General features: G+C 49.4%; 2 protein-coding genes across 3 annotated transcripts; both read left to right on the forward strand.

Moving 5' to 3' along the window:
• Positions 1 to 1,852: 1,852 nt before the first annotated feature.
• CHCHD2 (coiled-coil-helix-coiled-coil-helix domain containing 2) lies at positions 1,853 to 6,325 on the forward strand. Its single transcript, XM_032431158.1, has 4 exons — positions 1,853 to 2,075; positions 3,842 to 4,091; positions 5,258 to 5,411; positions 6,020 to 6,325. Exons 1-4 carry the CDS (start codon positions 2,026 to 2,028, stop codon positions 6,028 to 6,030), a joined length of 465 nt encoding a protein of 154 aa, XP_032287049.1. The 5' UTR covers positions 1,853 to 2,025; the 3' UTR covers positions 6,031 to 6,325.
• A 2,799-nt stretch (positions 6,326 to 9,124) lies between these two features.
• Positions 9,125 to 16,850, forward strand: PHKG1 (phosphorylase kinase catalytic subunit gamma 1). Of its 2 annotated transcripts, XM_032430897.1 has the most exons (10): positions 9,125 to 9,636; positions 10,591 to 10,705; positions 11,203 to 11,381; positions 11,820 to 11,874; positions 14,130 to 14,195; positions 14,451 to 14,614; positions 15,017 to 15,107; positions 15,245 to 15,398; positions 15,573 to 15,698; positions 16,087 to 16,850. In XM_032430897.1, the coding sequence occupies exons 2-10, from the start codon at positions 10,623 to 10,625 to the stop codon at positions 16,330 to 16,332; spliced, it is 1,164 nt and encodes a 387-aa protein (XP_032286788.1). In that variant the 5' UTR covers positions 9,125 to 9,636; positions 10,591 to 10,622; the 3' UTR covers positions 16,333 to 16,850. The 2 variants fall into 2 exon arrangements, with proteins under 2 accessions (XP_032286788.1, XP_032286787.1); XM_032430896.1 differs by lacking the exons at positions 9,125 to 9,636; positions 10,591 to 10,705 and having other exon boundaries at positions 10,714 to 11,381.
• The last annotated feature ends 170 nt before the right edge of the window (positions 16,851 to 17,020 follow it).

The raw sequence follows: 17,020 nt of genomic DNA on the forward strand, positions 1-17,020 counted from the left end.
TTGTACAAATATCTAATATTCTCTCCTCAGTGTAGGAATTAATGACTTAGCCAGGTATGATTAAAATTGTCTCTGTTCTGGATGCTTGTCTAAACTGTCCGAAGTTATGTTTATTCTAAGCTCTTCTGGTGCCAGGATATCCTTTATAAGGCTCCTTTACTCCGTCTCTGCTTATGAATTATCCAAAGGCAAGTACAATGTCATATCATTTGTAAAACATTTATTAAGTTCTGTGAAAATAAAACTTTTTCATGAAAGGTTTTTGCATTATTTACACTTTGGTTCCACATTACTGGAAAGAATGCGTTAAACTCTGCTACCTCTGGTGGAAGGGGGAAAGAATGCGTTACTGGAAAGAATGCGTTAAACTCTGCTACCTCTGGTGGAAGGGGGAAATTCCTCTTTGACACCCAAGCGGAAATGGAGGGAACACCCCTGCTTTTCCTCCTCCATAAATCCCACCCCATCCCAAGGACCTTCCATGAAACCCTCCATGAAATGCCACTAGCCAACTTTTCCCCTGCTGTTGAGGTTCTAAAACAGTACTGTTACAAGCATGTCCCACCAACAGTCACTAAAACACACACCCTTGGGGCCTTTGCAATTGCTGTTCCCTCTGCCTGCCATGCTCTTAACCTCGATAAACATTTGGTTCTTCCAGTGCTTCCTCAAGGAGTCTATTCAAATGCTGCCTCTTCAAAGAGTCCTGCCTCTCCAGCCTCTAACCCCCATCTCACTTACCCTGCTTTTGCTTCATGTCGCCACTACCTGATTTATGTAGGCGTTTCTGTCTCCCCCTCCCTGAATTTAAATTCCACTAAGGTAGAGCTTTGTTGGGACGCCTGGATGGCTCAGAGGGTTAAGCGTTTGCCTTCAGCTCAGGTCATGATCCCAGGGTCAGGGGATCGAGTCCCTCATCTGGCTCCTTGCCCCGGAGGGGAGCCTGTTTCTTCCTCTGCCTGCTTCTATCTCTGCCTGGGGCTCCCCCTGCTTGTGCTCTCTCTCTCTGACCAAAAAAAAAAAAAAAAAAAAAAGGCAGAGTCTTGTTTTATTTGGAATGTATCTATCTCCAGAACCTAGCCAGCACTTGAAAATCATTCAGAACATTTTTAATTATCAGTGAATGAATACCATCCCAATTATGGGCTGGTACTATGATACGTATGAAAAGGGTCTAAAAATGTAGAGTAATGGGCGCCTGGGTGGCTCAGATGGTTAAGCGTCTGCCTTCAGCTCAGGTCATGATCCCAGAGTCCTGGGATCGAGTCCTGCATCGGGCTCTCTGCTCCTTGGGAGCCTGCTTCTCCCTCTGCTTCTCTCTGTCTCTCATGAATAAATAAATAAACTCTTTAAAAATAAATAAATAAAAAAATAAAAATGTATAGTAATGAATGTTAAGGCATTACTACAATCTCAACTTTAGTTGCCTGAATCCAGATAAAAGAAATACAAATAGAATCAATCAGCTCTGTCGATCCTGCCTCAAGTATTCGGTTTCCTTCGTTCAGTTCGTATTATGTGCCCACACTGGTCCTCAAAAAATATTTCCCCAAACAAGTAACGTAATGCTGAGAAGTTAACTTGTCTAAGGTCCAGTGGCAGTCGCGCCAGGTATCTGCCTCACTCTCAAGGCTGGATTTGTCTACCGTGTTAATAATACAAACGTCTGGAAGGAAGCAACGACGTCCTCCCGCCGCAGGAAGCAAACAGCCAGCGGTCCTGACCCAGGCTAGGATGGGAGGACGAAGACCGCGCGGGCTCCCTTCAGGCACTTCCGGTCTCCGGCACGAGCCTGGCGCGGAGCTCATGACGCAAACCGCGTACGACCAGGCGCCGCCGTGACGTCCTGTTCTTCCAGTGACCTTCAGGTCCCGCGGAGACGGCGGCGCGCGAGAGGCCTCTGCCTGTGCGCTGATTGGTCGCGAGCCGAGGCCAATCCCGCCGCCTGTTTTCCGGGCTGCAGAAGTCGCTGGGGTCTCGGCGGAACCTCGGACCTGTAGACGCCGAGCTGCTCTGCGAGTCGCCATGCCGCGTGGAAGCCGGAGCCGCACCTCCCGCATGGCCCCTCCGGCCAGGTAAGGCCACCGCGGGGGTTAGGGGCGCTGCCGGCGCCGTGACGCAGACGGAGGACGCGCTAGGCTTCGCCGCGGCCTGGCGGAGGCCGGTGGAGGCCGCGGGCGAGGGCGTCCGAAGGCCGGTGTGGCGGGGGCCAGCCTCCGCCTGCCGTAGGCTGGTTGTAAATGGGCTTTGGCTAGATTTCCCGTTAGTGGCAAACTTTCTAATTTCGAACGCCCATGAGCACTTGAAATACTTTACAGCTCATATTTAAGTAATCTGTACACCCAACATGGGGCTGGAACTCACGACCCCAAGATCGAGACTCCCACGCTCCTCTTCCGACTCAGCCAGCCAGGCGCTCCTAGAGCTCATTTTAAATTAAAACGGTCATATCCTATAAAGAAGTGGGTGTTTTTGAGTGTGAAACGGCTGAAACTTCAAAAGTAGCCCAAAAAGAAAGTAAGATTAAAAAAAACACCAGTGTCGTAGAAAGGTAGTATAATCGGGAAAATGATCGCATTTCAATAAACTGGATAATCTTTGAGCACCAGCAGTGAGCGTTACAGGGGCTCGGCCCAGTTGGGAACGCAGTTACTAAAGTAAAGCCTCACGTGTACGTGACGTTTTCTAGTTCTTTTTTTTTTTCCCCTAAGAATTTATTTATTTGTCAGAGAAAGAGCACAAGCAGAGGGAGCAGCAGAAGCAGAAGCAGGCTCCCCTCTGAGCAAGGAGCCCGATGTGGGACTCGATCCTAGGACCCTGGGATCATGACCTGAGCTGAAGGCAGACGCTTAACCCACTGAGCCACCCAGGCGTCCCTGTTTTCTAGTTCTTAAAATATTTTAAAAATATACTGCTAATTATACTTTAACCTTAACACCAGTGATGTTAGGGATAGATGTTATTCCTCTTTTCCGGAAATAAGGAAATTCGAGAATCGGAGTAAGTGACTTGTCCAAGGTCGCTCTATCAGTAAGTACGAAAGCCAGGTCTGACCCGAGTTTTCCGGTGACCACTTTAGGACGTTTAGCATGGTACCACATTGCTTCTCTGGAGTACAGTGGCTTGTGTTCAAATGATACGCTAGGAGTGTAGGGAAGTGGTTCACTTAACGGAAAGAAGCTTCTTTGCAAAGGACAGAAAACCACATTTTTGTAAAGTGATGCCAATCAGGTGGTGGAAGCAAAGTCATAAACTTCTGGCCTAGCCTTATTTGGGGGATGAGCACCCAGGGAGACAATCTAAAAATGGCCAGAGGGAACATAACATGTGAAAATTTTTACTTTATTTTTTTAAGATTTTATTTATTTGACAGAGCAGGAGCAGGGGGAGCTGCAGGCAGAGGGAGAAGGAGAAGCAGGCTCCCCGCTGGGCTCCATCCCAGGACCCAGGGATCGTGACCTAAGCCACCCAGGCGCCCCCATAGGTGAAGGTTTTTAAAGCAGTACTGGACGTGTTAGTGAAAGCCTACTGTTGACCAGAAGCCTTAGCGATAACATAAACAGTCGCAATAACACGTACTTTCTATGTTATATTACTGTAATACTGTATTCTTACAATAAAGTAAGCTAAAGAAAAAATGTTACTAAGAAATCAGAAGGAAGAGAAGATAAACACAGTGCTATACCTATAGTGTATTTATCGAAAAAAATCCACATGTAAGTGGACCCATGCGATTCAAACCTGTGTTGCTAAATGGTCAGCAGTACCGTTTCTTTAGGTTGACGATTTCCAAACCTGGTAGGAAGTGGGCACTTCATACTTTTGTCCTTTTCCTTCTTAGCCGGCCACCTCAGATGAGAGCGGCGCCTAGACCAGCGCCGGCCGCTCAGCCTCCGGCCGCGGCTCCACCAGCTGCTGTCGGCTCACCCGCTGCTGCGCCCCGGCAGCCAGGTCTCATGGCCCAGATGGCGACCACCGCAGCTGGCGTGGCTGTGGGCTCTGCGGTCGGGCACACGGTAGGTCATGCCATCACCGGGGGCTTCAGTGGAGGAGGCAGTGCTGAGCCTTCGAGGCCTGACATCACTTACCAGGTAAGATTTGGGGCAGTGTTGTCATTCAGTGGTATGTTACGAGAAAACCTAGTTATTTGTAAGTTCCTTAATGTATAGGAACTGTCTGTAATTTTATTTATTTTTAATTTTTTTATTTTTTTAAGGATTTTATTTATTTATCTGACAGCGAGAGAGGGAACACAAGCAGAGGGAGTGGGAGAGGGAGAAGCAGGCTTCCCGCTGAGCAGGGAACCCAGTGTGGGGCTCGATCCCAGGACCCTGGGATCATGACCTGAGCTGAAAGGCAGACGCTTAACGACTGAGCCACCCAGGCGCCTCAGGAACTATTAATTTTAGAATCCACAGTGCTCTTAGCAGAAGATGGTTTATCAAAAGCCATGTTTGGCAGTTGAGTTAGTGCCTTAGACCAGCATCATCAAGTACTGTACAAACTGTATTTGTTTCCAAGGAGTAGAATAGCAGTTCGGCCTGATTTCACTGTAAAACAGCCATTTTCCCCTTATTTTAAGTTTAGTCTCAATCTTAGTTAAGTATTTAAAAATCTCTTTAGTCGCTCTATGCTCTCTGACCTCTTACGATATTTGCCACTGCCCCTCTTTCTGAAGTATGTGAATTTTCTCCTCTGATGAGCATGAGTGTATAGCGTATACTCTGTTGTATTTCTGGTGTATTTGATACTCTCATCCATCTGTTTCTCTAGAATAGTCCCACTTTTCTCCTCCATGAAACCTCACTGGTATTTTGCGTCTTTGTTCTTGAATCTTTCTGATTATAACTGGATTAAAGCCCATTTGCTTTCTGCCTTTATTTATTTATTTATATATTTAAGATTTTATTTATTTGACAGCGAGAGAGGGAATACAAGCGGGGAAGTGGGAGAGGGAGAAGCAGGCTCCCCGCTGAGCAGGGAGCCCGATGCGGGGCTCGATCCCAGGACCCTGGGATCATGACCTGAGCCGAAGGCAGACGCTTAACGACTGAGCCACCCAGGCGCCCCAAAGACACAGATTTGCTTTCTGCCTTTAAAAATTTTCACTTTCCATGTTATTAGATGGAAACTTTAATTTGCATCTAGTTCTAGTTATGTTTCCCCAGCTGACCTCAAAGACATTGGATACTGTTCTTTGTTCAGGCGTAAATCTAATTTCCTTTCTTAACGGTCCTGAATGTTAACGCCTTTGCAGGAGCCTCAGGGAACCCAGGCCGCACAGCAGCAGCAGCAGTTTGGCCCATGCCATTATGAGATGAAACAGTTTCTGGAGTGCGCCCAGAACCAGGGTGACCTGAAGCTTTGTGAAGGTTTCAGCGAGGTGCTGAAACAGTGCAGATTTGCAAATGGTAGGTGATAACATCAATCCCTGATTGAACCTGCATCTGTGCAATTCACAGCATGATACTCCTGGGCCCTAGAGGAGATTTTGTTTACGTTCTAAAAACTAGTTTTTCTAACAGAGCTGGTCCAGAGGTTTCTAGTCATTATCTTACGCTTTTACCAGTTATGTTGTGAATCTGATTCCTCCTTAAGTGGGTGTAGATTAGCGTGCCCCGTCTTGTTCTGGTTACAGGATGTGGGTGTTACAGCCTTAAAGCTGTGAATAAAAAATTACATTCCATTTTCACTGAAGTCCAAGGTTGGGTATAAAGACTGATAAGTCCTTGACATTCTTCACAGATTATTTGAGAGATGAGTGTATTCAGTCCCTCAGTGGAACTCTGAGGTTTGGGCTGTGTGGAATGTTGGCAGTGAACTTGTTTTTATGTAACTTCCCCCTATTGACCTAAGAATTCACCATCTATTAAAATGTTCTGTTTTCATTTTCCTGCCTTCATTTAGGCAAGAAACTGATAACCTTGGGGTTTCATCCCTCCTTTTATCGTTTGGAGGGCTTCTGCTTTGTTAAGAATATACAGCTATTTCTCTTCTAACTTATCTTTTCTGTTTGCAGGATTAGCCTAATCAAGAAGTTCAAATTGAAGATATGGAAAATCATCTCCCATAACCAAGTTAATTTAGCATAAAAATATAATTGAAGGTGAATATGTAAGGTGTAAAACCACCAGTTAAGCTTCTCCTTCATCATTAAATACAGCTTTCTTCAGAATTGGAATGAAAAATGTTGTTCTTACTGTATAGAAGTTCATTGAGATGGTTTGAATTTGGGGTTGGGCAAATGTTTGTGTGCCTCCTTATATCACCTTTTGTGATGTTCTCATTTGTGAATTAATTAGAATAAAGTGATTTTCTCCCAAAATGTGGTGTCTTTGAAGTGTAAGATTATAAGTTAGATACGGTATTTGCATTTTGCAAAAGTACCCAATTGTCTTAACATTGTCTTTAAGCGTATCCGTTTTATAGTCTCAGTATTAAATTCGCATCCATCTGGATGATCTGGCCGAGCTCCCTGAGCTTTTGTAGAAAAGTAGTTCTGTACGGAGTAGCTCACTAGTAAACATAGTGCTTATTAAAAAGGTTCCAGGTTCCAGGTGGAAGGCCAGTGTTTGGTAAACTGAGCAGTAACAGGAAATGTGGAAATAGACCTATTACGTGAGTGGGTTCCTCTGGCCAGGTCAGCACTACATGTCCCTTCCCCTACTGTATCCAGTTAATTGGTCAGAGATGAAAACCAGCCTCTCAATACAGGCAGTCCCCCTGCAAATGTTTTTCTTCTATGTAAGGCACTGTAGCTTCCCTTTGCTGAAAGACTCAAGCTAGCTGCGACTGCCCACTCCATGTTGTCTTGAGATGGACTCAATTTGGGGTGCATCATTTTTTAAAAATGAACCCAGCTCCCTTCCTCACAACTCAAAATTTCATTCACTTCTGGAAGTTATCTCCAGCCTACATTGTGCTCTGCACTTTTTTACTTTCCAGTGGACCTTTCCGAGGCTATCTCATTTCTTTTCCAATCTGTAAGTTTCAGAGACCTGTGTTACTACAAGGTGAGGAAAAGTGCTATTGAGTAAATTTTTCAGTTGCTGTCTCCTGTTCTCAGCTGTGTTCTTAAAAGTGCCCCACTCTTTTTAATTCTTTTAAGATTTTATTTAATGACAGCACAAGCAGGGGGAGCGGCAGGGAGAGGGAGCAGGCTCCCCACTGAGCAGAGAGCCTGACGTGGGGCTCCATCCCAGGACCCTGGGATAATGATCCGAGCCAAAGGCAGACACTTCACCAACTGAGCCACCCAGGTGCCCCTAGAGGGCCCCACTCAGTATTACTGAGTTCCTGAAAGGGGCCAAGACCACCTTACCTGAATCACCACAGAAAGTTCATTTCTGGCAAATCCCCCACCATACTTCCTTCTGGATTCATCAGTGGGCTCCCTTGCTCATTTCCGGGAAAGCTCAGGACTTCTAAGTTCATAGTGCTATTGCTCCTTAATGTCCAAGGTGTGATGGTGTGTGGTGGGTACCCTAATAATGTATTGTTGAATCAATGAATCAAGGGAAAATGGGGCACCTGACTGGTTTAGCGGGTAGAGCATGTCACTCTTGATCTTGGGGTTATAAGTTAAAGCCCCACATTGAGTGTAGAGTTTCCATTAAAAAAAAGTAAACAGCCATCAAAAAGAATGAAATCTTGCCGTTTGCAATGACGTGGATGGAACTAGAGGGTATTATGCTAAGTGAAATAAGTCAGAGAAAGACAAATACCATATGATTTCACTCGTGGAATTTTAGAAACAAAATAGATGAACATGGGGGAAGGGAAGGAAAAATAAGATGAAAACAAGGAGGCAAACCATAAGAGACCCTTAACTGGGGAACAAATTGATGGTTGCTGGAGGGGAGGTGGGAGGGGGAATGGGGTAACTGGGTGATGGGACGTTAAGGAGGGCTCTTGAAGTAATGAGCACTGAGTGTTGTATGCAACTGATGAATCACTGAATTCTACCTCTGCAACTAATAATATAGTATATGATAATTGAATTTAAATAAGGTAAAAAGTAAAAGGAAAATGAACTGCTGACATCAATAAAATGCGAGAGTCTGGCTGTCCTGGCCTCTCCCTGGTAGGAGCCATGGCTACACAGAGATAGACCCAGGGAATAATCCACTAGATACATTGGCCTTTTGCCCTGAGGTTAGAAGGGATTTTATAAACATTGAGGTATAAAGCAGAAGTCAAGTCTATAGCTTAACATGAGGACAACAAAAGGGATCGGGGAGCTTAGTGACAGTGAGTGAAAGGACGAGATGGAAGTGTTCCCATCATTGGAGCCAGATGTTGCATCTCAGCAAGCAGAGGCCTTTATGCATAGACCCCAAGTCATGTGCAACTCCTGTCTATGCAGCATTCCAGGAAAGTACCTCCCCAGAGTGGAAGAAATAGGTGGTCAGCATGAATAATGGAAAGAGCGCTTGGGCCCACACCTGGGGTTAGTCTGGGCCCTCCTACTCACCTATTTCGTGACCTTGAGCAAGTCACATTCTCTTTACCATGGGCTTAATACCAGAGTTTTAGGGTGCAAGTGAAGATGTGCAAGTGCTTTGTGAAATGCTAATCAAATGGGTGCTTGTGGGCCCAGCCGCTGGGTGAAGCACTGTATTACGGCTCCCTTCATTTGTTATATTAGAATTAGGGGTTTGAAAAAGGGAGCTTTAGGGGCGCCTGGGTGGCTCAGTCGTTAAGTGGCTGCCTTCGGCTCAGGTCATGATCCCAGGGTCCTGGGATCGAGCCCCGCATCGGGCTCCTTGCTCAGCGGGGAGCCTGCTTCTCGCTCTGCCGCTCCCCCTGCTTGTGTGCTTTCTCTTTCTGACAAATAAACAAAATCTTAAAAAAAAAGAAAAGTAGCTTTAGAACAAGTAAGTATCTACACTGTGCCAGCACGTCACATACATTATTTCCGATTCTGTCAACCTCTTCATCATTCTGATGAGGACCCTCACCCAAACAGCCCAAAGGTGCACCCTGTCAGAGCTCATACGTTTTTCCTGGCACCCGGAGCTCCTCCCAGTGGCCCACAGGCTGAACACCAAATGGGTTAAGGATGAAATCACGGAGGTAGATCAGAGATGGATTCCTAACGGGGATGTTCCCTAACGCTTCAAGCCTGCATTTTGCGGGTCAGCCACACAAACTGTTCCTGGGTGGGCACCAACTCTGGGTCCCCATGGCAGCCAGGGCTGCTCTGTGGGTGTGCTGGGCTTTCTCCAGAGCCCTGCTCTCAGCACGTACAGAAATGGCTCCCAGAGAAGTGAATGCATTCCCACCAAGGCTGGCTTTGTCTCCTCTGTGCCTGGAGGCCAACAGAGCTCCAAAGAGGGGACTGGTCACCTCTGCTGAGCTTCCCTCACCCTCCAGCAGAGGTCACCTCCTGGTGAGACTTGGCCCCTGCCGGGCCTTGGCCTGCATCCCAGCTTTGCAGTTGTGATTTATTTCTGGTACGTCCGCCTTCCGTCACCAAGTAGCAAAGCCCAAAGGACGAGCAGCAAGATATCCTACTGTGGCCACGAGTGTCTGCGGGGGAACTGCTTCAGCCCTCAGTTGTCCCCATTCCCCAAGGGGCTCTGAGACCTTTGGGATTCCTGTCACATTCACTCAAGGGCCTGCGAGGACCTAACAGTGAGTAGCTGGGCCAGTGATGGACAAAAGCCAGGCGACAGGCAGAGAGAGGGAGGGGCTCTGCGGCAGAGAAGACAGAAACCCCAAGAGCTGTTAGACCCACTTTTCCCTTCTGAAGGCAGATGGATGCAGAGTGACACCATTGACTCTTGAAGCCCCCTCAGGGTATTTGCCTACAGAAAGTGGGTTCCCTGTATTTTCAGACTCTCTGAGCTTGGGGGAGGGATGTTTTGTTCCAGAAAGAACCAGGTTACCTACTCCCATCTGGGGACCCTTTCCAAAGGAGTCTTGGGAAAGGTGTGGGGAGTGTGGGTGGAGGCAATGGACAGAAGCACAAAGATGGCCCCAAGTTAGGCCTAGAGCAAGGGGCTGGCCCTCCGCCCCGCCCCAGAGAGGTGAGTGCATGCCAGGGAATGGAGCCCCCAGCCTGGATGGCTTCCTGGGGTGGGTCCAGATATACCCTCTACCTGTAGTGGGCTGGGGAAAGGGAGAGACCGTGTGCTACCCAGTTTGGGGAAGTGGGGGGCACAGATGCCCATCTTGGGAACTTAAAAAGGACTTGCGAGGAAATGGGCTTGTTTTAACAGGAACAGATATTTCGGTGCTCGGTTGGGGTTGCTGACTGGGAAGGCTGTGAGCGGCCCAGGCACCGGCTGTTGGCAGAGGACACTGTTGTTATTCTAATTCTTCCTCTGGTAACCAGGCACCAGCACTGGGGACGCCAGGCTTCCATTTATTTTGAACACTCACAATAGACCTGCTCTGTGCCAGGAGATACGGACGAGCAAGAAAGGGTTCCAGCCCTCAAACATCACCTAGATCAGGATGGCTAACAGCTTCTTCTTCTTTTTTTATTTTAAATTTTTAATTTAAATTCCATTTAGTTAACACCTAGTGTATTATTAGTTTCAGGGGTAGAATTTAGCTGACAGCTTCTTTCTATTTCTCTCTCAGAGCCCCTCAGAATCACCCCAGAGTTGCTGAGCATGACGCGGGACGAGGCACTTCCAGACTCATACTCAGCACAGGGTTTCTATGAGAACTATGAGCCCAAGGAGATCCTGGGCAGGTAAGGCCCAGACCTTCCCCAGGAAGTGCTGTCTTAGGCTCCAGCCAGTTCCATGGGCCCTGAGCACTGACCCTTTTCCATCCCCAAAGCACTGTCCACTTGGAGAAACCCTTAGTTTGGGGTCTTGCCCTGACCAGGACAGATGAGAAGGGTATAAAAGCACCCAGATAAGAGACCTCTCCCAGCACAGCTCTCCTGGTGCTGTTGACAAGCACATCCAAACCCAGCTTTGTGCCAAGTGTCAGAGATCAGGGGTCAGAGGGAAGATTATGGCCTTAGATGCTGAGAAAGAGCACTGAACTAGGAGTCAAGAGTCCTAAGACCAGGCTTATTACTCATCAGCTCCAGACAAATCATCCTCCATCTGCCTTCATCCTACCATCCCCCAAAGCTCCCAGGGAGTTGGTGGATGAGGCAGGACATCTCTGTGGGGGCTCGGACCTGGGCTCTCCCTGGGGTGAGGGGCCCCCGGGACCACCTGTGCTCTGCACCCCCAGAGGAGTTAGCAGCGTCGTCAGGCGCTGCATCCACAAGCCCACGCGCAAGGAGTACGCTGTGAAGATCATTGACGTCACTGGTGGAGGCAGCTTCAGCTCTGAGGAGGTGCGGGAGCTGCGAGAGGCCACGCTGAAGGAGGTGGACATCCTGCGCAAGGTCTCGGGGCTCCCCAACATTGGTGAGTAATGGCCCTACTCACCCCAGCAGGGTGCTCCACCATGATTCTGCTCTAATAACCCAAGTCAGGGAGTGCGGCCCCACTCTGCAGCTAGCCAGAACCCCCAGGGTGTCTCGTGTCCCCTGAAGCCCTGCCAGCCCAGTGCCCTGAGGCTTGAGTTCCCAGCTCCATGCTCACCGCTGTGGAGATTCAGCTCTAAGCCTCCTCTTCCAGCCAGACAGAAGGGGTTGCAAGCAGGCCTGGGGCTGGTTGCAGGTCGGGGAATGGGAAAGTGAAGCCCCTGGGCGGGTCCCTCCCTTGGGGTCCTCCTTTGAACGCCATTCTGATACGGCTTCCAGCTGTTGGGGTGGGTCCAAGCAGCTTTAATCCTGTTGCCCTCTACCCCTGCTGCCTCTCTGCCCAAGCTCTCCTGCTACAAGTTAGTCCTTTCCATTTCAGTACAGCTGAAGGACACTTATGAGACCAACACTTTCTTCTTCTTGGTGTTTGATCTGTAAGTACCCAGCCCCGGAGCCAGCCACACCCTAGGGCCTGTTGGAGAACCTCCTATTGTGGTCCCCTTTCCAGTGCTTCCTGGAGACCAACAGCCAGCTCTCTACACTGTGGAGGCCAAGTAGGATCACCAATGCTTTAGGTAGATCAGCCCTGGGGGTCAGGCTGCCAGGTCTTGAATCCTGGGTCTGCCATTTGGAAGCTAGATGATTTCTTTAAGTATCTGTTTTCTCATGGGTATTACAGAAGTAATAATAGCACAGTGAATGGCAGGATGTAAATGCTATAAATTATTAACTACAATGATGATGACAAAGGTGGTCATTGAATACTCATTCTAGACATGGAGGATACAGCAATGAACAAGACATATAAGGTCCCTGACTTCATGTAACAATTTTCACAGAAAGCGAACAGAAAGCAATAAAATAAGCCATACTACGTGCACAGTTATGTACACGTACAGATACATAAAGCAGAACAGGGGTTAGAGAGAGGTGGGGCTTCTTTAAATGGTCAGGGAATGTTCTCCAGAAGGTGACCTGAGCAGACACCCAGATGAAGTGAGGGAGGGATCAGAGCCAAGACCTGAAGAAGGCTCAGCAGAAGGGCAGAAGGGAGAGCCAGAGAGCAAGGGCCCTGCTCCCAGTGGGCCTTTTAGCTCCGGGAGCCTCTGTTTTCTCAAGAAAGGAAAAATGACACCAACCAGGCTCTCAGCATTAAATTCCAACAACACAAAGTGTTCTGTGAACAATGCATTCAGACTTATAATGATTTTTATCAGAAAAGCTTGCCAGAGAAGGGAGCTCTCCAGCTCCTTGTTCCCCCACTCCGCTGAGTCCTCACTAAAGAATGCAAATCTCAGCTGCATGAATCATGTCGTGGTGCTGTCTTGATTTCTCCATATATAACAGCTAATTTAGGGACTGGATTTACTTGAAATTATTCAAGTAGATTTTGTATTGTTTCATACTGTTCATACTGATTGTGAACGTTTCATACTGTAGCCATACTGAGTATGCGCAGGGTTATTTTACTTGGAGACACAAGGTAACTTGGTCTGTGTGTTCAATTAAACTACCAACTCCAGGAAGGCAGTACCCAGTGTTTACTGGTAAATCTTTCTGCAGCTGCTAACAGTGAATTCTCCTCGTGTATTTAATATGGAATTAGAATGATAAAAACTGGGGGTGGCTTGTTTGGTTAAGCGACTGCCTTCGGCTCAGGTCATGATCCTGGGGTCCCAGGATCGAGTCCTGCATCGGGCTCCCTGCTCGGCAGGGAGTCTGCTTCTCCCTGACCCTCCCCCCTCCTGTGCTCTCTAATAACTAAAATCTTTAAAAAAATGATAAAAACTGGATTCACACATTACCTTTTAGGAACACAGTACAGGTATTGTATAAGTAAGGCTCACCTCTGTAAATTCTAGGTTATCTCCTCAAACAGAACCCCCTCCCCACCCCACCAGCTAAGCTCAAGGGTTTTCTTGCCTCTGTGCCACCAGCCAAATCCCTTGTGCCTTAGGAATCCCACCGATTTCCCTGGAGGGGTGAGTGGGGGAGGGCAGGACATACCTTTCCTATTTAACCACGGGAGACTCTCCCAGGACCCCCAAGACTTAACCAGCTGCAGCTGTCCCAACTCCGCTCAGTGGCATGGTCCTGTAGAGCCTGTGGGGGCAGCTCGAATATCCCTAACCTTTGAAGAAGTTGCTTGGGGAAGCTATTTTTAATGCTGTCCTGAGTTGCCCTCCAGAGTATAACTAGATTGTTCTAGCAGAGACCTCTTTCTACGTCATCCCAAGAAGTGAGAAGACTGAACCGTAATTCTTAATCCTAAAATAAGCAAGCTTTGCTCCCCCAGCACTTGTACTATTGCTTCTACCATTTGTTCCTGGGAAGAATCAGGATACTCCTGTCCTTCTAATCTGGATCTGGGGCCTTGGGCCAGTGGCTCTGGGTCCCTCTTTCACCTCCCAGCCCTGATTTTGGCCCTCACAGATCCCAGTCTGTGCTGTCACTTCCACGATGGGGGGACCCCGACACTGGTGCCATCCCACCCCTTCAGCATCCCCTGCTCTTCTAATCTTCAGATAGCCTCTCCACTCACTTCCCCAGCTTTTCCCTACAGCCCTGGGTCCTTCATTGTGGCCCACTTTGTCTCTGGAGATATGAGGAAGGAAATAGGTCTCTGGGAGCAGGATAAGGAGGGGGTGGTCTTGGAACCAATCCAGCTACAAACACTCTGTCCCCACAGGATGAAGAGAGGGGAGCTCTTTGATTACCTCACTGAGAAGGTCACTCTGAGTGAGAAGGAAACCAGGTAAGGATCCATCTGTCCCCATCACCACTCCCTGCCCCCGAGTATGAGTGGTACCGCCACCAAGGTCTTGGAGGGGGCAAAGCATGCGTTTGTCTGGGCTGGGGGTGTGCCCTGCAGGCTTTTGTAGCCTTCCCCCAGCCTGTCCTGAGTCCTCCCTCACTGGCAGTCTGGTAGGTATATGGGCTTTGGTCTCCCTGCTTGTTACCTGGCCTGCAGAGGAGGAGATAAGAGTAACATGTGCCTGTCCCACCCCAGAAAGATCATGAGAGCCTTGCTGGAGGTTATCCGCAACTTGCACAAACTCAACATTGTGCATCGGGATCTGAAGCCCGAGAACATCCTCTTGGACGATGACATGAACATCAAGCTCACAGACTTTGGTTTTTCCTGCGAGGTGGAGCCAGGAGAGAAGCTTCGAGGTCTGGTAACATGACCTTGGCCCATGTCAAGGGCTCAGGCTCTCTCATCCATGCTCCCAGGAACAGAAAATGCTTGCATTTCTTCCCCAATTCCCCCTCCCCTCTCCCCTCCTCCCCCCCCCCAAGATAAAAATCCTACTGTTTCAGGCTGTCTCTTCAGGTAAGCCTCTTCCCAGGGCTGGGCCAGGTTCCCACCACCTGAGTTCCAGGCCAGGAAACCGGCCCTGGCAGGTGGTCCTAGAAGCCAGCACTCAGCCCCTACCCTTGGTCCTGGAGTTGGTCAGTGTTAGAATCTGAGTCCCAGCCCAAGCACCGTGGCACTTTCATCTCCATTGTTTTCTTTGGACCCTTGTCTTCCAAGTGCCCCCGGCTGACCTATCCTGATGGTAACTGTTCCTGCAGAGGTCTGTGGGACCCCCAGTTACCTGGCCCCCGAGATCATTGAATGCTCCATGAATGATGACCACCCAGGCTATGGGAAGGAGGTGGACATGTGAGTGTGTTGGGGAAGGCAGTGACCCATAGGGACAGGGATGTCCCCATGGCTAGGAGCACGTGGCTGGGGAGGGCAGGAAATGGCAGGAGCTGCAGCCAGCCCTCCTGCCTTCCTCCCTGTCCACCTGGTGCCAGGTGGAGCACCGGGGTCATCATGTACACCCTGCTGGCTGGCTCCCCGCCCTTCTGGCACCGGAAACAGATGCTGATGCTGAGGATGATCATGAGTGGCAACTACCAGTTTGGCTCACCTGAATGGGATGATTATTCAGACACTGTGAAGGACTTGGTGAGAGGCCAGGCCTGCTGGCTCCTCCACTCAGGCGAGGGGAAGTCCCCAACAGGGGTGGGGGGCATATTGTGCTATAGAACGGAGGACCCTGCTGGGAAGACCCTATGTCTTTTCAAGTGCTGGAGGGGAGCCTGCCTTGGTGTTTTCAGCTCCCCTTCCTTATTCTCTCAGGTTTCCCGATTCTTGGTGGTGAACCCCCAGGGCCGCTATTCAGCAGAAGAGGCCTTAGCGCATCCCTTCTTCCAGCAGTATGTGGTGGAAGAAGTGCGTCACTTCAGTCCCCGGGGCAAGTTCAAGGTACTGAAGCTCCCCTCCCACCCAGGGCCCTGGGGCAGGACTCCTCAAGTCCAAGCCCCCAAGTCCCCTTCCTTCCCCCAGGGACTCCTCCTTTCACCCACAGGGCTTCCAGAGCACCAGCCCTTCCCCTCCCCACCCACCTGTGATGCTTCCAGCTCAACTTCTGGCTTCAGAGAAGGCAGACATCACCCATCTGGCTCCTACAGCCTACATCTCTGCAGATGCAGGAGGGGTTGGGATGGAAGGGGGAACACGAGCAAGGGCCCAGCAGTAGGCACACAAGGCTTCATGGCAAACAAGCAAACAAGCTCAGGGACTCCCGGCACCGGAGGGGGAGGAGACCGGCCGGCAGGGGCTGGGCCAGCTTCCCAGTTCTGGCTCTCCACAGGTGATCGCTCTAACTGTACTGGCTTCAGTGCGGATCTATTACCAGTACCGCCGGGTGAAGCCTGTGAGCCGGGAGATCATCATCCGTGACCCCTATGCCCTCCGGCCTCTGCGCCGACTCATCGATGCCTATGCTTTCCGGATCTATGGCCACTGGGTGAAGAAGGGACAGCAGCAGAACCGGGCTGCCCTCTTCGAGAACACACCCAAGGCTGTGCTCCTCTCCCTGGCTGAGGAGGACTACTGAGGGGCTGGGAGGCGGGAAGGTAGGGTGGGGGGCAGGCGAGGAGGCAAAGTCACAGAAATATAAGCTGAGGAGTGAGATCATGTCCAGGCCTCTGTCCAGAGGGGGCCCTTGGCCCTGGCAAGGACCCCTGGAACTAGGGCCACTATCCCCTCTCAGAGGCTCTGCACAAGAAGAGCAGGGTGCTCCCATCACATGTTGGTAAGTGTGCTCAGGGCCAGGCCCCATGGAAAGGGAACCAGAGGTGGTCTGAGAGCCTTCCTGCTTCTCTACTTCCCAGCTGTACCACCATCTTGGGTCCTTCTCATGGGAGGACCAGAGTTCCTGACACTCACACGTACTTCCCTTAGGGTCCCGGGAGGAGGATAAAAGAGACGACGGTCTGATACACACAATCATGGAGATTTTACTGACCTCACAGCATCCAGTGACACCATGGGAGCAGGTTCTTTTCCAGGGACATGTGTTTACAGGCATATGGATGCCCTCATATAATTAACAATAGAAAGGGAAGGTTCTGGTATTTGTCTCTCTCGAGTATTATTTACTTTGTGACTCCCACAATGTAGTTTTGTCTGGCACATAATTCGGTTCTCCTAGACCCTTTGAAGACTCACATTGTGCTTTAGAGAGCCCAGCTACTGCATTCTACATACTGATAACAGAAATTAGGTTCTTTCAGAGGCATACG

Source organism: Phoca vitulina, unplaced genomic scaffold (genome assembly GCF_004348235.1).
Source record: "Phoca vitulina isolate PV1807 unplaced genomic scaffold, GSC_HSeal_1.0 scaffold45, whole genome shotgun sequence".
NCBI classification, from domain to species: domain Eukaryota; kingdom Metazoa; phylum Chordata; class Mammalia; order Carnivora; family Phocidae; genus Phoca; species Phoca vitulina.